General features: G+C 39.2%; 2 protein-coding genes and 1 pseudogene across 4 annotated transcripts in view; all 3 read left to right on the forward strand.

The window, feature by feature from the left end:
• The window catches only part of LOC125237236 (heterogeneous nuclear ribonucleoprotein L), a 688,519-nt gene that overhangs the window by 403,105 nt on the left and 269,393 nt on the right, over positions 1-16,021 (forward strand). The window lies entirely within an intron of this gene.
• Positions 3,015-5,385, forward strand: LOC125237239 (annotated as a pseudogene).
• Positions 5,693-7,243, forward strand: LOC125237238 (oxidoreductase UcpA-like). The gene has a single exon (XM_048144253.1). It carries the CDS (start codon positions 5,777-5,779, stop codon positions 6,533-6,535), a length of 759 nt encoding a protein of 252 aa, XP_048000210.1. The 5' UTR covers positions 5,693-5,776; the 3' UTR covers positions 6,536-7,243.

The raw sequence follows: 16,021 nt of genomic DNA on the forward strand, positions 1-16,021 counted from the left end.
GTTTATTTATTTATTTATTTATTTAATCTTTATTGTACACAAAGAAAGAAAAACTTATAGTACAAAAGGCAGACTTAATGCCAGACAGCATTCTCTACCAGTCGACCTTTAGGCACAGCAGAGATATTGTAGTTGGTAGAAATCTTTTTAGTGAACGATCAGGCACAACTCTACAAAGTGACTCAGTGTTGTCATTGATGTAATTATTTTCTGATGCAATATTTTTGTTTTGTTGCAGGTAAGTTCGTCGTATGATTGGAAATTATCTATTCGCAATGAATACTGCGAATCACAATTTACGAAGTGAATGTGCTGTCAGGTTTGGAATGGAATTAGTACACTATCATCATCATCATTATCGCAAAAACTACGGGGTGTTAAAAGTTTGACGTGTCTGTCTGTATTATGTGTGTCTGTGGCTTTCGATATAGACCGATTTAGATTTCGTTTTATTTTGTTTGAAAGCTGAAGTAGTCTGTCGTTCATCCATGTTTGATGAAAATATGTCCACTATGTCGGAGTTTTTTTCATTTTTTTTTATAACAGAATTTTGAATGTGTGGCTGTTTCTAGTTTATTTTCGATAAAATACAGAACGGTTTTTTTATATTTCTTCTACTCTCGTGTCTCTCGTACTTATATTTGTCACTTAAGGCTCGTGCACAGATACTTAAAATCCTACATAATACATGTCAAGACAAGGATAGTCTATTCACATAAAAAACGTTTTTTTGTATGTTACATGATGTATGCAGTGCTTATTAGAGTCGTGTTCAGATATTTATGCCTGTGTAAGCGTGTTAGATGTAACTAGACTCGACTGTGCGAGTAAAAAGATCTAGATTTGAGTCCTAGCCAATTCCTAGCGGGACGTTGAGATGGGTAACTCTGTAAATCTGCAGGAAACCGAAGTCCGCAATGAAAAGGAGTTGGTTACTCGAGATTAAGACTTATTTTATTTGTATTCTTCAGTAGGAGTAGCTTACTTACTCGATTGGATTAAAGCAAGGATTTCGTAGCTCTGCGCTCTTACTCGTAGTGTAACGGACCATCCACACTCATAATTCATGTTAAGTTATCATGTTCCTTCAACAAGTTTTTTGGTTAAAATAGCGCCTACGTGCTCTTTGGTTTAAACAACAAGTTAGATTTTATCAAGTGTAACTAGTACATTCTACAAGTTACTCGTCATTTGAATCAAAAATATATTTGAATCAACAAGTCGATTGTATAAAAGCAACATGACCATATTGTTTAAAACATATGTTTGGCTGATTCAATAAAATATCTTTTAACAAGTTTGACCTTGATGTCCCAACAAATTCGACTTGTATCATGAATATTGTGATTTATTTAGCTAAAATACTTTTGTTTCAAACGGATAAACCCGCAACAAGTCGAACTTGTTAAATTCACAATGCAAATTTCTCTCAGTGTGCGCTCTTACGCCGTGTCTTGCGTGGGCGACGGTCGCGCGACCGTCGCCGTCGCGTCTCATACTTCCATATCGATAAGGTTTGATTTCGTATGCGTCGCATCGCCGTCGCGCGACCATCGCGCGACCGTCGCCCACGCAAGCCACGGCGTTAGTGTAAGGCCTGAGTGCACGCTCATATTGGGCGTTCGGCGGGGCGGGCGTGCGTGCGTGTACAATAATATTATGCAGCGTCGACTCAGGACACTTGTATGAGCTTCAATTGTTTGACATGCACGCCGCACGCCCCGCCCCGCTGCACGCTCAATATGAGCGATGATTTTCTGAATGTTTTTGGCACATTTTAAATATTACAAAAAAAAATGCTAGGCGATTCGTAAACTATACTTATAAGAGACATTTTAACATTAATTATTTCTGTTAGTTCTATTAGATAAGCATAAAAATATCACCTTGATGAAATAAAATAAAAATTTGCATTGCATTACCTCCTGCCAATATTTTCACTACAATCTCTCCCCTGCATTCGCACCCTCTCAGGCCTCTCATATTATCTCATATTCCCAGAGCCCGTATTCCTGTCACCTACACAATACCAGTGTCTTCACCCAATATAAAGTGACCTTGGCACCCGAAGTAACTAGAATTGGAAGGGGTTCAACTTATAGTGGTTATGTTATATGGGAATTAATGCCAAGCAGTGAAGCTTGCAATAAATCAGGATCCATTACAAACACCCGATCGGCTGTGTTCACAAAACGTTTTGTACTCGACTGCTATTTTACAACGGTTATTCACAGTTTACAGAGAACTTGATGGTGGTTTCGAGCAGGGTATCTACAAATTTTCTTTTGATTTGGAGGCCTTATGAGATCATTCTTTTCGTGGTTCATAATTACGGACTTTGTTTTATGGGCTGTATTTTGTCGTTTAATGTCGAATTTCCATTGTCACCACTTAGATGGGGCAATGTCTGTGCCGTTTCATTGGAAATTATCCCACTGTAGCCTGCAATTTGGTCCAATACGACCTTTCAAACTTTCAAAAGAGCTTACGGATGTAGTGCGTAAAGGGTTTCCTTCGGAAACGTTCGTATTTGTCATGCTAGTTCAGTCAATGTCAGTACATCTTGTACTGATACTGACTGAAATAGCATGACACGTTCGTACGTTTCCGTAACAATTCGGAGGCAAATCTTTTCGCACTACATCTGTACTTATATCTTATAGGGCTTGTTTATGATCATCATCATCAGGTTTCATCTTCACGCCATCTATAGCATAAAAAGTATGGCTTTGTAATAAATACACTGGTCGGTATAACGATATTTTTCCCGTTGTGAATGCGAGCGCGGCTCCGATGACAGCTCTCCCACAATTTATTGACAGATTTGTCGATCCGCTTTCCTCCTATTATGTTTTATCAAATTACGCCCTAACCGAGCATTTAAGAGACGAAAAATTGTTGTTACTGAGGATTTTCTGTAGCAAATATTATGACAAACGTTTAATCTTTTTCACTCGAAATATATTTTAGAAGAATACTTCACTTTTATCATATTTTAGGGAATTATCCTAAAAAAAATATTTAGATAACAGACCTTTTGGGTATCATGAGCGGACATAAGCCGTAGCTACAACAGAAGTCTAAACATAAACAGTATCATGATTCCACGGCATACCATTTAGATCCGGGTGTTGACAATCCTTCTCATTTACATTACCGCAAATTACCACACACCTCTTATGAGAATTGCATCGAACGATAGTCATTACATGTTCGCTAAATAGGTATAATTACTGAATCGGTCATTAAGGAAGAACGTACTTAGTAACCTTTGCTTAGCAAACTGCAGTGATAAGCGAAGTGCGAACCAAAACTGACGTGCCATGGACTACACTGGAAAAGTTGTAATCGTTACTGGCGCGAGCTCAGGCATCGGTGCCGCCTCTGCCAAACTCTTCGCCGCTCACAACGCCCTACTTGCCATGAAGAAACGAAGAAAGACTACTCGCAACAGCCAAAGCTTGCGAAGAAGCTAAAGGGAACAAACCATTGTCCATACTCTTGGATCTAACCGAACCTGATAGCTGCCAAAAAGTTGTGAGAAAGACTGTCGATACCTTCGGGAAGATCAATGTGTTAATCAACTGCGCTGGAAAGTTATGCTGTACATCGCTCTTCGATAACTCCATGGAAATTTTCGATGACCTGATCGCGCTCAATCTTCGAGTGCCTTACAGTTTGACTCAGCAATGTTTACCGCATCTGCTCAAAACGAAGGGTAACATTGTTAACGTGTTCAGTGCGCCTATGAGAGTTCGGCCCGGATTCTTACCAGCTAACATGATCAGGGATGCTTTAGAGAGATTCACGAAGTCGAGCGCTTTAGAGCTGGCTGCCGAAGGAGTGAGAATGAACGCAGTGAGACCAGGTTATACGAGAACGAATTATCTGAAAAATTTGAACGTGGACGATGAAATCATGGATGACACTTATGAGCTGATTGCGGAGGCTTTGCCTACCAGGAAGGTTATAGAGCCGGAGGAGATAGCCAGGATGATAGTTTTCACCGCCAGTGACACGTTGCCGAATTTAAACTCTGCGCAAATGATAGTGGATGGTTCCGCTTCGCAGTTTTAAAGAGTTTGAGATGATGAATTTAACTACGACTTCCGGCTTGGGTTTATGGTTTGCTGATTTTAAAAACAATGCCATTTGAAAATTTAAGGTGACAGTCATAGCAGCATTATTAGTGCAATATGACTGCTTCGGGTTTGAAACTGGTGCTGCAAGAAGTAAGGTCAAGACGGATAAGTGTGTCATAAGGAGAAGTGTGTCTGGCCTTCACATTTGGCCGGTTTAAACCAATGATTAACCTTTATTGAGCGATCATACCCTCAATAATTGTGAGTAGCAAGTAGCAAAATTATAACTCGCAATAACACCTGTAATAATGAGTGAAAAGGTCAAATGTGTAGGCCAGACACACCTCCCCTTATTGCCCTTACACACGGGCCCCTTACCCTTACGGCCATTTTCATAATTTGGGACACCCCAATTAGCGAAAGTTATTAAGAAAAATTTACTCACTGTCAGTTTTGTGACGACAATTAAGCGTAAAATCTATCTGAATATTAACTTTTTTCACATTCTGAATGTAGATTTTCACTTAAAGTTTATGTTATTAACACAAAAACAATATTTTTATAGAAATTTTATTCTTAATTTATCATCGCAAAACTGACAGTAATTTTTCTTTCTCTAATTGGGGTGTCCCAAATTCTAAAATGCCCTTACCTGTATTGACATTATGTACAGGCTGTGTGGTAACCCTAATTGGCCTATGTTATTGGTCCGATTGTTTATCTGTATGTTTTTGATGTTATTCTAATTACATTACGTTTGTTTTGAGCCACATTTTTTTTAATTATACAAACCAAACACAGTATATTTTAATGATTTTTGTAATGATGTTTTTAATTTGCACAATTGACCACAAATTGTTTAACTATGTACCCACCTACAACTAGTTTTAAAATGTCATTTTAATGACTTATTAGGTAATAAAGTATAATTACATTGTTTTGTCATAAGTTACGAGGAATAGGGAACAAAATAACTTATGTAACTGATATCAATAATCAATTAAGATAGAAATAGATTCACCGAATCAGTTAGAAAACTAGTTGTGATTTTTGTTACAGGGTCCACCCCGTATATTGAAATAAAAGATGAAACAGTTTGTCTTTTTCATATGTACTTAGATATTTAATTTTTTAAATTAACCTAATAAACAACAGTGGCACTGAAACTTGAGTAGATTCATGTGCTCTGCCTACCCCTTTATGGGATACAGGCTGATTTTTCACAATACGGATTTTATATTTTGCTGAAATGTACAGTATATTTAGTTTGGTAATTTTCCCAAAAATCGGCTGGACAAGACAACCCCTAAAATTAGACACATTTACTCATTTAAAATTTCGTAATAAAAAAGTACGCAAGGTTAACTTCATACTTACATGTATTTTATTTAAAATACCTAAATTACTACTCCTGTAGGTATGTTATTAGTCACCATTCTGCTTTAAGTAAATGTTTGCATGCAGACAAATAAATAAACACAAGGAAAATCCTACACATATTACTTGAAGCAACCATTCACTTGTTTGTTGCGTCTGCGCGTATTGACAAACTCGTTTAGGTGTGTCATTGTGATAATATGTTACATAAATAGACACTACGTATAATCGCCGCGATAAGGTAAACACAACGTGCTCAGTGACAACCGCGGGCTGGTTTGAGACAGACGCGTGTAGACTTTAATACACGTGAACCAATGGATTTCACGGGCAAAGTCATCATAGTGACCGGGGCTAGCTCCGGTATCGGAGCTGTGTCTGCAAAAATGTTTGCCGCGCATGGAGCTACTGTCACATTAGTAGGAAGAGATGAAACAAGACTCCTAGCAGTTGCTAAAGCATGCGAAGAAGCTAAAGGAATCAAACCGCTACCACTACAATTGGACTTAACCGCTGTCAACAGTTGCGTTGTAGTCGCTCAGAAAACTGTAGAAGTCTTCGGCCGAATAGACATACTTATCAACTGTGCCGGGAAGATCGGAGTAACCTCGCTATTCGACGCAAACATGGTGGCTTTCGACGACCTGCTAGCTATTAATCTTCGTGTACCATACGAGCTGACTCAAAAGTGTTTACCGCATTTAGTGAAAACTAAAGGACGTATAGTGAATGTGTTCTCTGCTCCTTTCCGGGCACGGCCAGGGTTTGTCACATCCAGCGTGATCGCAGAAGCGTTAGAAAGATTTACAAAGGTTAGCGCAGTGGAATTGGCACCTGAGGGTGTCAAAATGAATGCAGTACGACCCGGTCTGACTAGAACTAACATATTGAAGAACATAAACATAGATGACGATGAAGCAAACGATATGTACGAGGCTCTAGCTGGAATGGTGCCGTGTAGACAAATCATCGAACCTGATGAAGTGGCAAAGATGGTGCTTCTGGCCGCTAGTGATATGTTCCCTAATTTAAATGCAGCGAGTTTTGTGGTCGACGGAGGTGCATCAGTGGCGTGAAATTATTTTAAGTCTTCATTTGTGGTATTACTTGTAGCTGTGTTTATGTTTTTAAGAAATTTTGTATGTACTATGTAGAATATTTCTTTGTATTTAGGTAGGCTTTTTAAAAGTAAACTGTGAAAGTTCGCGAATGTTTTTGGGCAGAAGTGTTTTAATTCTGTCGATGACTAACAAAAATACTAACGTATTTTGACAAAATTACTCACATGATAAACCTCAAGGTTTAGTAAATCGATGATATCATCGCTATCAGAAGATTACTGTAATATTATCATTCGAATACACTTTATCTTCGAATGTATTAACGATATTGCAGCTTTATCCTTTTTATGATCGAGTAAACATGTTTGTATGGTTACGAGGGGTAAGATTAAGAGTAGTGATGAAAAGATATCCTGTAGTGAATCGTCATACTGCTGATCGTAACCCGAGTGAAAAAAACTATATTAGTGACCTTATCAATTGTTATTGGTTCCGCTTTAATCTTAATACATATTATAACTGATCAGTGTGATCACATCATAACTGTTTTGATTTCATGCTTTCTTGAAAATAAACTTCTTAAAAAGTAAGTTGAATTTGTTGTCAATAACGTTGTTAACTTGTTACATACAATCGCATTTATGTGTCAAGAGAAGCGAATATTGTCAAGATATGTGTAAACACTAGACTGATACAGTGAATAAATTGAATACAAAAAGCATCCGTTATTCGTAATTTAATTTACTTGTATGCGAAGTATTGATATTTGTACGAATTTAAATCCATGCTGTTACTAAGATACTGTGGATGCCATTTTATATGACACGAAAATATTTATTTTTAAGAGACTTTAATATTTGATGCTAGTTTCCCTTTCAAACATTACATTAGAAATTACTGATCACATAAGTACCACAACCTGTAACTGTCCCCAGGCGAAGCCAAACTGTATATACAGGGTGCCCGGTAATTAATGGACAACCTTTTATCCACCAAGAGGGCACCTTATACTGGTCCAGAAAATCGACTTTAAGGTTTAGTAAAAGTCGCCTGGTTTTCGAGATTTTCACACTTTTTAAAATTTTAGGTAGTATTAAAATTTTAAAAATTACCGGGCACCCGGTATAAGCTATGTAATTCATATAGGAGGCGCAAGTACACATAGCTAGCCCTTAGAGTTGGTCAAACGCGCCCAACCTTCAGATATAACATACACTAGAGAAATTCCCCTCATTGTTCCACAGCGGTCGGGGTGGGGTAGCGGTTCAACACGTCAGCCGCGAGACTCGGGTTCGATACCCGGTTTCGCCTCCAGTGGGCTTGGTCGCTTTTTCTTTAGTTTAGAGTATGGTATCTATTTCAGTTTTTAATGTAATTGAAGCTTATATACTTACTTACTTCACTGGCTCAGCGACCCAAAAAGGATCTTGGCCTCCGACACAAGAGATCGCCACTCTGCCCTACCCTGCGCCACTTCACGCCAGTTGGGTACACCGAGTGCGGACAGGTCTTTCAGGGCTTTCTCGCACCAGCGATATCTGGGACGCCCACGCGGACGTTTTCCGCGTGTTTTAAAGCTTATATATAGTTCCAAATCGAACTCAACAAGTTTATATTTCTAATGTTTTCGTTTTATTGAAGACGTTTGTGTTGTTTTATCAAATAACCTTGCACGGGAATCTTATCTGAGTTGCGTCTTGTCGTGCGGTCGAACCGGTTTTTTCTAATAAACGTTTGCGTGAGAAGCGATTTGTTTATTTTTCTTATACTTCTTTGCAATTACGAGTTGATTGTGTATTTTTAGTTTTTACTGCGAAGTAATCCTGGGAAAATTTGTAGGTAAATAGACGTGTCTGCTTTGCTAATTGCATAAATAAAAGGTGCATTTGTTTTTAAGGTTCCATTTCATAATTGCAAAAATGTCCTGTCCTCTTGTCTGTCTATACGTCGGTCTGTCAGTACCTATACTCAGTATGTCAGCCAATTAATAAGAAACTATATTATACATTTTCCAGGAATGTTCCTGTAATGTTTTGTTAGGTAGGTAGACCTGGTTTCAGAGTAAAAAAAGGATTTAGTGAAAGGGAAATTCCATAGCAGTCGTATACATAACTAAAAAAAAAGTTAAAAAAAATCAAAATTACATAGGTCTCTCAGAACAACATTGAGGTTTTTAAACTAGTTTTTGATTAAGTAGTGATGATTCTTATTCTTCTTATCTGCTCCTAAAGTTAAACCTATCTATCCACCAACTGAAAAAAGAAGATAAAATCTGTCCCATTTCCGAGTATGTCTGACCGAATGTGTTATCAAACAAACAATGCAAACATAACAAATGAACAACGCTCACAAACTGATGGATGTCGAGGTACGGACGACGCACTGTCCCGTCCAACAATGAATTGTTTAAAAAAACACAATCCGACAAAATTGTAAAAGAAAAACTAAAAACGCACAAAAGCGTGCGAATGCGTTGATGAAAAACGGACGGCTTTTGTTTACGATCAGGCCCCGTAGCCGAATGGCATTTTTGCGAAAAAAGTTTTCCTTTAGAGAGGTTAAAGTCTAACACCCCTTATTCATAAACGTTCACTAAAGTTATCAAGCCGATAAAGTTCGTTTGTCCCTTTCCGACGTATTGGTGTGATAGAAAGGGACAAACGAACTTTGTCGGCTTGATAACTTTAGTAAACGTTTATGAATAAGTTTATGGGTAAGTTTTGAAGTCTAAGGTTAAAATTATACATCATAATCCTCCTGGCTTTCGCCACGGCTCATGAGAGCCTGGGGATAGCTTTGACAACTAATCACAAGATTTGGCGTAGACACTAGTTTTAAGTTTTCGAGAGATCAACGTATTACAAGATCATCATCATCATCAAGAGCACGATGGTGTCAACAATCATAGTGGTTGCTTGATGGTAGGCTGTCACCGTAGACGTATACAGTCCAGAGTTATCTATATAAGTAGGTATATGTATCTTCGCCTAGCTCCTATAATAGCACATGCTTAGCTTAGTTTGGGGCTAGGTTGATAATTGATATGTGTAAGGTGTCTCCCAATATGAATTAGAATGAAAAAAGGCACTGACTCTCTCACACTTTTTATTTCACATGACTGTTACTTTTCGCCCAGCTTCTCAAGCAGCCCCCACGCAAACGATTCAAGGCAAGAATTTTAAAAGCAACTTTTGGTCATTTGCATGAAAATGATGGCATTGTGAGAGTTTTAATGCAAGGAAATGGGGGGCGTTTTGTGCAGAGTGGTGGGAGGTAAGGGGGGGGAGCTAGGAACTTAAAGAGAATTCTAAATGAGGAATTACTGTAAGAGATTGTAATATTACGTAATGTTTTATCTTTAAAGTTTATTTCATTTTGGTGTGCGGTGGAAAAGGGGTTTCAATTTTGTTCCCGGGCTTTTGATTTTAATGAGAAGAGTAGATTAATTTAAATCCTTTAATCTAGCACACATTGAGCAAGCACCGCTTCTGTGAACTCGGGATGTGAAGTGAAGTTATAAGAAATTTTTCTACATCGATTTTTTAGTTAATTTTTTATGGTAGAGTAACTATTTTTAACTATTTGAAATAATTATATTGTATGTGCTGTAAGGTCAGGTTTTAGGCACTGTACAAGATAATGTAACTTATTCCAATATCAAGAACTTTTTCGTTTCTTCTAAACATTTCTAGTTTTTTCAACCCTGCCTAATTGTGTAGTATTTTGGTAATGTAGGTAGCTCATAAAAACATGTCTACTGTGAGTTTGCCGTAAAATACATAACCGTTACGTTGCTAATCCAAGTGTTTTAATTCTAAATTAAGCCCGAATACAACATTTGGCGACGAGAAGTACCTAACGCGTTAAATTAAGTGATAAACTAGTGTATTCATTGTTAAATACGATGGCAGCGAGCGCTAACGTGATTTATGGCGGCAATCTCACCTTCGACCACAACGCGCAAGAATGGAGGATTTTTAAGGAGCGGTTTGAAGCGATGTGTTTTGCTAATGATTTAACGGACACCACCGACAAAGCGGGCACAAAGCGGCGTTCTATACTCCTTACGACGTTTGTGGAAGAAACTTACCGCGTTGCAAAAGATTTGGTATATCCAAAAACGTTGAATACCATTGAATATTCTACCCTCCTTGAAAAGCTGGATACTCATTTTGAGTCACCCAGGTGTTCGTTTGCAGAACGATACAAATTTTATAAAGCGGAGCAACGAGCCGGCGAGGATTTGGGGAGTGGGCAGCGCGAGTGCGTAGTTTGGCACAGTTCTGCGGGTTTACGACGGAGCTCGATACCGCGTTACGGGATCGTTTCGTTCTCGGGCTCGAGAACGCTAAAGAACGAGAGAAGCTGTTTGCGGAGAGCGTCGATAAGCTGACTTTTAGTAATGCGTTACATCTGGCGCAGGCTACTCGCAGCGCCCGGCAGGGCCTGCAGGAAACCAGCTCGTCCAGGCAGGCGGCGGGAGTCTGCAGCGGCGAGGTGTTCGCGGTGCGCGCGGGCGCGGGGGGCGCCGCGCCGCCCCTAACAAACAATAATAGACTAGCCTGTGCCGTATGCGGATATAAAAACCACACCAAGGACAAGTGCCGTTACATTAATTATACGTGTAAAAAGTGCAACACTAAAGGACACCTAAGTAGGATGTGTAAAACGAGTGTTAAAAAGTTGAACTTCATTGCTGAGGAAACCGATGACATACATGAAGGTATTGTAGATGTTTACTTATATAGTATCAGCTGTGATAACGGTGAACCTATGCAGCAGGTAGTGTCGATGGCTAACGAGAGTGTGCTATGCGAGGTAGATAGCGGAAGCGCTGTTTCAGTGCTACCTGTTAGTGTTTACAACCCGTTATTTAAAGGAAAATATGCCTTAAAAAGATCTAATGTACGATTAAACTGTTATAATGGTACCAAAATATTTCCTTTAGGCCGAGTTTTATTACCGGTTACTTTTGAGAATAGAACGGAGGAAATTGACATGTTTATTATAGAGGATACAGCAGATCAGCCAATTTTGTTAGGAAGGGATTTCATTAGCAAATTCGAATTACATCTGTGCAGTAATAAAAATTGTAATAAATTGAATTGCGAGGATGACGTCATTCGGTCGTTAAAGAATAGATATTCGAAAGTGTTTTCTAATGAGTTGGGCAGGTTCAATAAATATAAAATAAATCTTAAACTGAAAGACGATGCGCAATTTAAATTTTTTAAGCCTCGAACCGTGCCTTTGGCTTTAAAACCTAAAGTCGAGGAGGAGTTGAATAGATTAGTTGATTTAGGTATTTTGGAAAAGGTTAGCCATTCCGATATGGCTACACCTATTGTGCCTGTTTTGCGGCCCGACGGCAATATTCGAATTTGCGGTGACTATTCCGTGACCTTGAATAAATCATTGTTTATCGATAGCTATCCACTACCGCGTATCGAAGACCTATTTTCTAGGTTACACGGGGGGGAAGAATTCTCGAAATTAGATTTATCTAGGGCATATAACCAGTGTGAACTGGATGACGCATCAAAGAAATTGACATGTATAAATACGCACAAAGGGCTTTATTGTTATACACGTCTTGTGTTCGGCTTGTCCTCTGCACCGTGTATTTTCCAGCAAACTATCGAAAAATTATTGTCAGGCATAGACGGAATTTGCATATTTCTAGACGATGTACTTATAACTGGACCGAATCGGAAAATACACGTCGAGAGGCTCGAACAAGTTCTGAGTCGACTTAGTGATGCCGGTTTATGTTTAAAACAGGACAAATGCGAGTTATTTAAGAGTTCTGTGGAATACTTGGGGTTTGTAATCGATAAACATGGGTTACATAAATCAAAAAATAAAGTGCAGGCGATTCTTAATGCTAAAAGTCCGAAAAATGTATCTGAACTGCAATCTTTTTTAGGTTTGCTTAATTACTACCGGGCATTCGTACCTAACGCTTCGGGTATTTTAAACCCGTTGTATACGTTGCTTAAAAAGGATTGTAAATGGCATTGGGGCGTGGAGCAAGAGGAGTCATTTGTGAAAATAAAGGATGAGTTAGCAAGTGAGCGAGTGTTAGCGCACTACAACCCCGATTACGTCACGATTTTAACCACGGATGCCGGACCGGCGGCTTTAGGGGCTATATTGGCTCAAAAACAACCGGACGGCTCCGAACGCGTCGTCGCTTATGCCTCCCGCTCGCTCACGCCCAGCGAAAAAATTACGCTCAGATACAAAAAGAAGCGGCATCGCTAATTTTTGGAATAAAAAAATTCCATTATTATTTATACGGCAGATCGGTACCTTTTGTTTTAAGAACGGACCACAAACCCCTAGTATCAATTTTCGGATCCAAAAAAGGTGTTCCGGAATTAGCAGCTAATCGGTTGCAGCGTTATGCAATATTTCTGTCGGCTTATAACTATCAAATCGAGTACGTAAAAAGCGAACACAACGTTGCAGATTACTTGTCTAGGGCCACAGTTGACGAAACGCAAGGTTGTCCCGAAGGAGATATAGTTGACCGGGCCACATACATAAACTTTATATCTCATTCATTAAAACCGATTACGGCAAAAGATGTTTGTTTAGAAACAAAAAAAGATAAGGTATTATTGCGCGTCAAGTCATATATAGAAAATGGTTGGCCACGAAAATTGAACGACACTGATTTAAAAGTATTTTTTAACTGTCGTACAGAATTGACCTTGGAAGAAGGCTGCATTTTGCGTGGCCATAAAGTAGTCATACCTTCAATTTTCCGGGAGCAACTTTTAAATGAGTTGCATGATTCTCATTTGGGGGTAGTAAAAACTAAATCGGAAGCTAGGAAACGAATGTGGTGGCCTAATATAGACCAGCACATTGAACAAAAGATTGGGTCATGTAGCGTGTGCATTCCACTAAGAAACGCTCCCGCGCGTTCTCCGCTCGCTCCGTGGCCATACCCGGCGCGCTGGGAGCGCGTGCACCTGGACATGTGCGCCGTGCAGACGCGGCAGTTCCTTATCGCCGTGGACGCGCATTCCAAGTGGGTCGAGTGTTACATAATGACACAGACCGACACCGCTAGTGTAATTATGAAATTAGCTGACATGTTTAGTAGATTTGGACTCGTTCGCACCCTCGTTACAGATAATGCCACAAATTTTTGTTCGACGTTGTTTGCAGAATTTTGTATGTTGAATGAAATAAAACATATAACTATTGCACCTTATCACCCAAATTCGAATGGCCAGGCAGAGAAAAATGTTAATTTTTTTAAAAAAGGCATAAAGGCAATTCTTGCACAAAATCCCTCTCAGTCAAGTTTCAATATTAAATTAAGTAAATTATTATTCGATTATAGAAATTCGGTTCATTGTACCACTGGATTCTCTCCCGCTCAACTATTGCTGGGCCGATCGTTACGCTCTCGACACGACTTGCTGCGCGCGCCGAGCGCTCCCGGCGCTGACGCCGACGCCGACGCCGGTAATCACGCCGACGCCGACGGCGACGCCAACGCGCCCTCTCCGCACCGTCCGTTGTCATTGGCTTCCTCGGCTAATCAAAATGTTATTTCCAAACAGATCTCACAATGTAAACAATACGGCGGGCAGAGGAATGAAATTTCAAAAAGGGGGATAACGTTTTAGTAAAATCGTTTTTTAAGAATGGTACAAAGTATACATGGAAAAGAGGTACTATTGAGAATAAAATTGGATCCAGAATGTTTATTATAAAAATAACGGACCTGAATGTAAAAGTAAAGAAACACGTCGATCAATTGCTGCATTACAAAGGCGACTCCAACGAGTCAGATAGCGACGTCCCGACTGTACACATCGAGCACGACGACGACGTCGAGTTGGCACCGACCGACGTACCTCCGCCCCAAGAGCTCGCAGAGGGCGGCACCGACGTTCTAAATCCTCGTGAGTCATCTCCGGACATGTCTTTCGAGAGTGTCGGTTCATCGGTCAGCTCTCCACAGAGGCAGTCGGTGGAAGAGGATACGTCAGATTGTCCGTTGGAGGTCGTGGAGGCGGACGACAACGGCGTGGAGCCAGATGCTCCGGCCGAAAGTCACGGCCCTGACAACAGGCGGCAACGGCCGGTAAGGAGTACCAGGAACAGGGACGTGAATTATAAAATTTAATAAACCCCCAAATTGTAGGAATAGAACTGCCGTGTGAAATAAGCTGTATATAACTGTATTTTTTTTTTGTTCAAGTACCTATTTGAAACTTGTTTATTTTTTTTCTTTCTGTTTATGTAGTTCTACGTTGTTACTTAAATCCTGTTAACCGAAATTGAACCACATTAACGTTCAATAGGGTTTAAAATTGCATAGGATTGAGAAGTTAAACTAGCGTCATAATTTTTGGGGAGGGGTAAAGGATACTGTTCTTGTATATTTGTTAACTTTTTAGTTTATTGGAAACATTAATGTTGGTAACTTTATTTTCAAATGTAGGTAAATGAAATGTTACATTGTTTGGTTAAATATTGGTGGAGGGATTGTAGTATTTTGGTAATGTAGGTAGCTCATAAAAACATGTCTACTGTGAGTTTGCCGTAAAATACATAACCGTTACGTTGCTAATCCAAGTGTTTTAATTCTAAATTAAGCCCGAATACAACACTCGCGCGCTTTATGCTCTGTAAATTGAAAAATAAACCTTTAAGATGTCAACTCAGAGTTGATTTTGTTCTATACGTTTATTTTACAGATGTTATTGTCTGAAAAAATATTGTTTTGTCTCGTCTGAAGTTAATGTTGTGGGAGAGAACAATGGTAGTCATTTTGCGGATAATTAGGTCCATGTTTAAAAAAGATTTTATTTTTATTAAAATTCCTTGTGCAGATTACTTGAACTTGGAATAAAATTGTCAAATATATTTTGATGTTGGGTATTTCTTCGGTGTACTCTTGGGTCGACACGTTCTTTTTTCGTCACGTTCCTAAATTTGTCTGATTCTGCTTTCGTCAGCCATTTTATTCGTCATGGTCGTCGATGATCTTTCTCAACTACGGTCAATTTCGTTCATCTTTTATCTTAATCTGTCTGGTTCTTTACTCATCATAATCTTCTTTCGGCATGTTCGCTGTTAAATCTATGTTTTTCGTGTTTTTTCGTAGTCTTAGGTCGGTACCAACTTAAAATATGACCAAATACGAAATGATGAAAAACGATTGATTCGAAATAAGAAAAAGGCCAACAACTCATTATGGCCAAAGACGATGACTGCAGAATTGCAGATCTAGTTGACGAATGAAGAATGGCTGACGAAAGCAGAATTTGACAAATTTGGGAATGTGACGAAAAACGAACGTGTCGACTCAAGAGTATACCATTTCTTCGTTGGAAAGACCAGGATAAGCTAAGTAATTTTGCCCCCATTGAGTTTGGGCTTGTAATTTTATATGGGTGTTGTATCTTTTCCTGCCATAGTGACGTAGTATATGTCGCAGCGAGATAATCTCGCGTCAATAATGTACTATCCCTA

The sequence above is a fragment of the Leguminivora glycinivorella genome, chromosome 20, assembly GCF_023078275.1.
Source record: "Leguminivora glycinivorella isolate SPB_JAAS2020 chromosome 20, LegGlyc_1.1, whole genome shotgun sequence".
Classification (NCBI taxonomy): domain Eukaryota; kingdom Metazoa; phylum Arthropoda; class Insecta; order Lepidoptera; family Tortricidae; genus Leguminivora; species Leguminivora glycinivorella.

Bases quoted from the DNA above. Each gene is read 5' to 3' on its own strand.
- LOC125237238 (XM_048144253.1), top strand. From the start codon at position 5,777: ATGGATTTCACGGGCAAAGTCATCATAGTGACCGGGGCTAGCTCCGGT.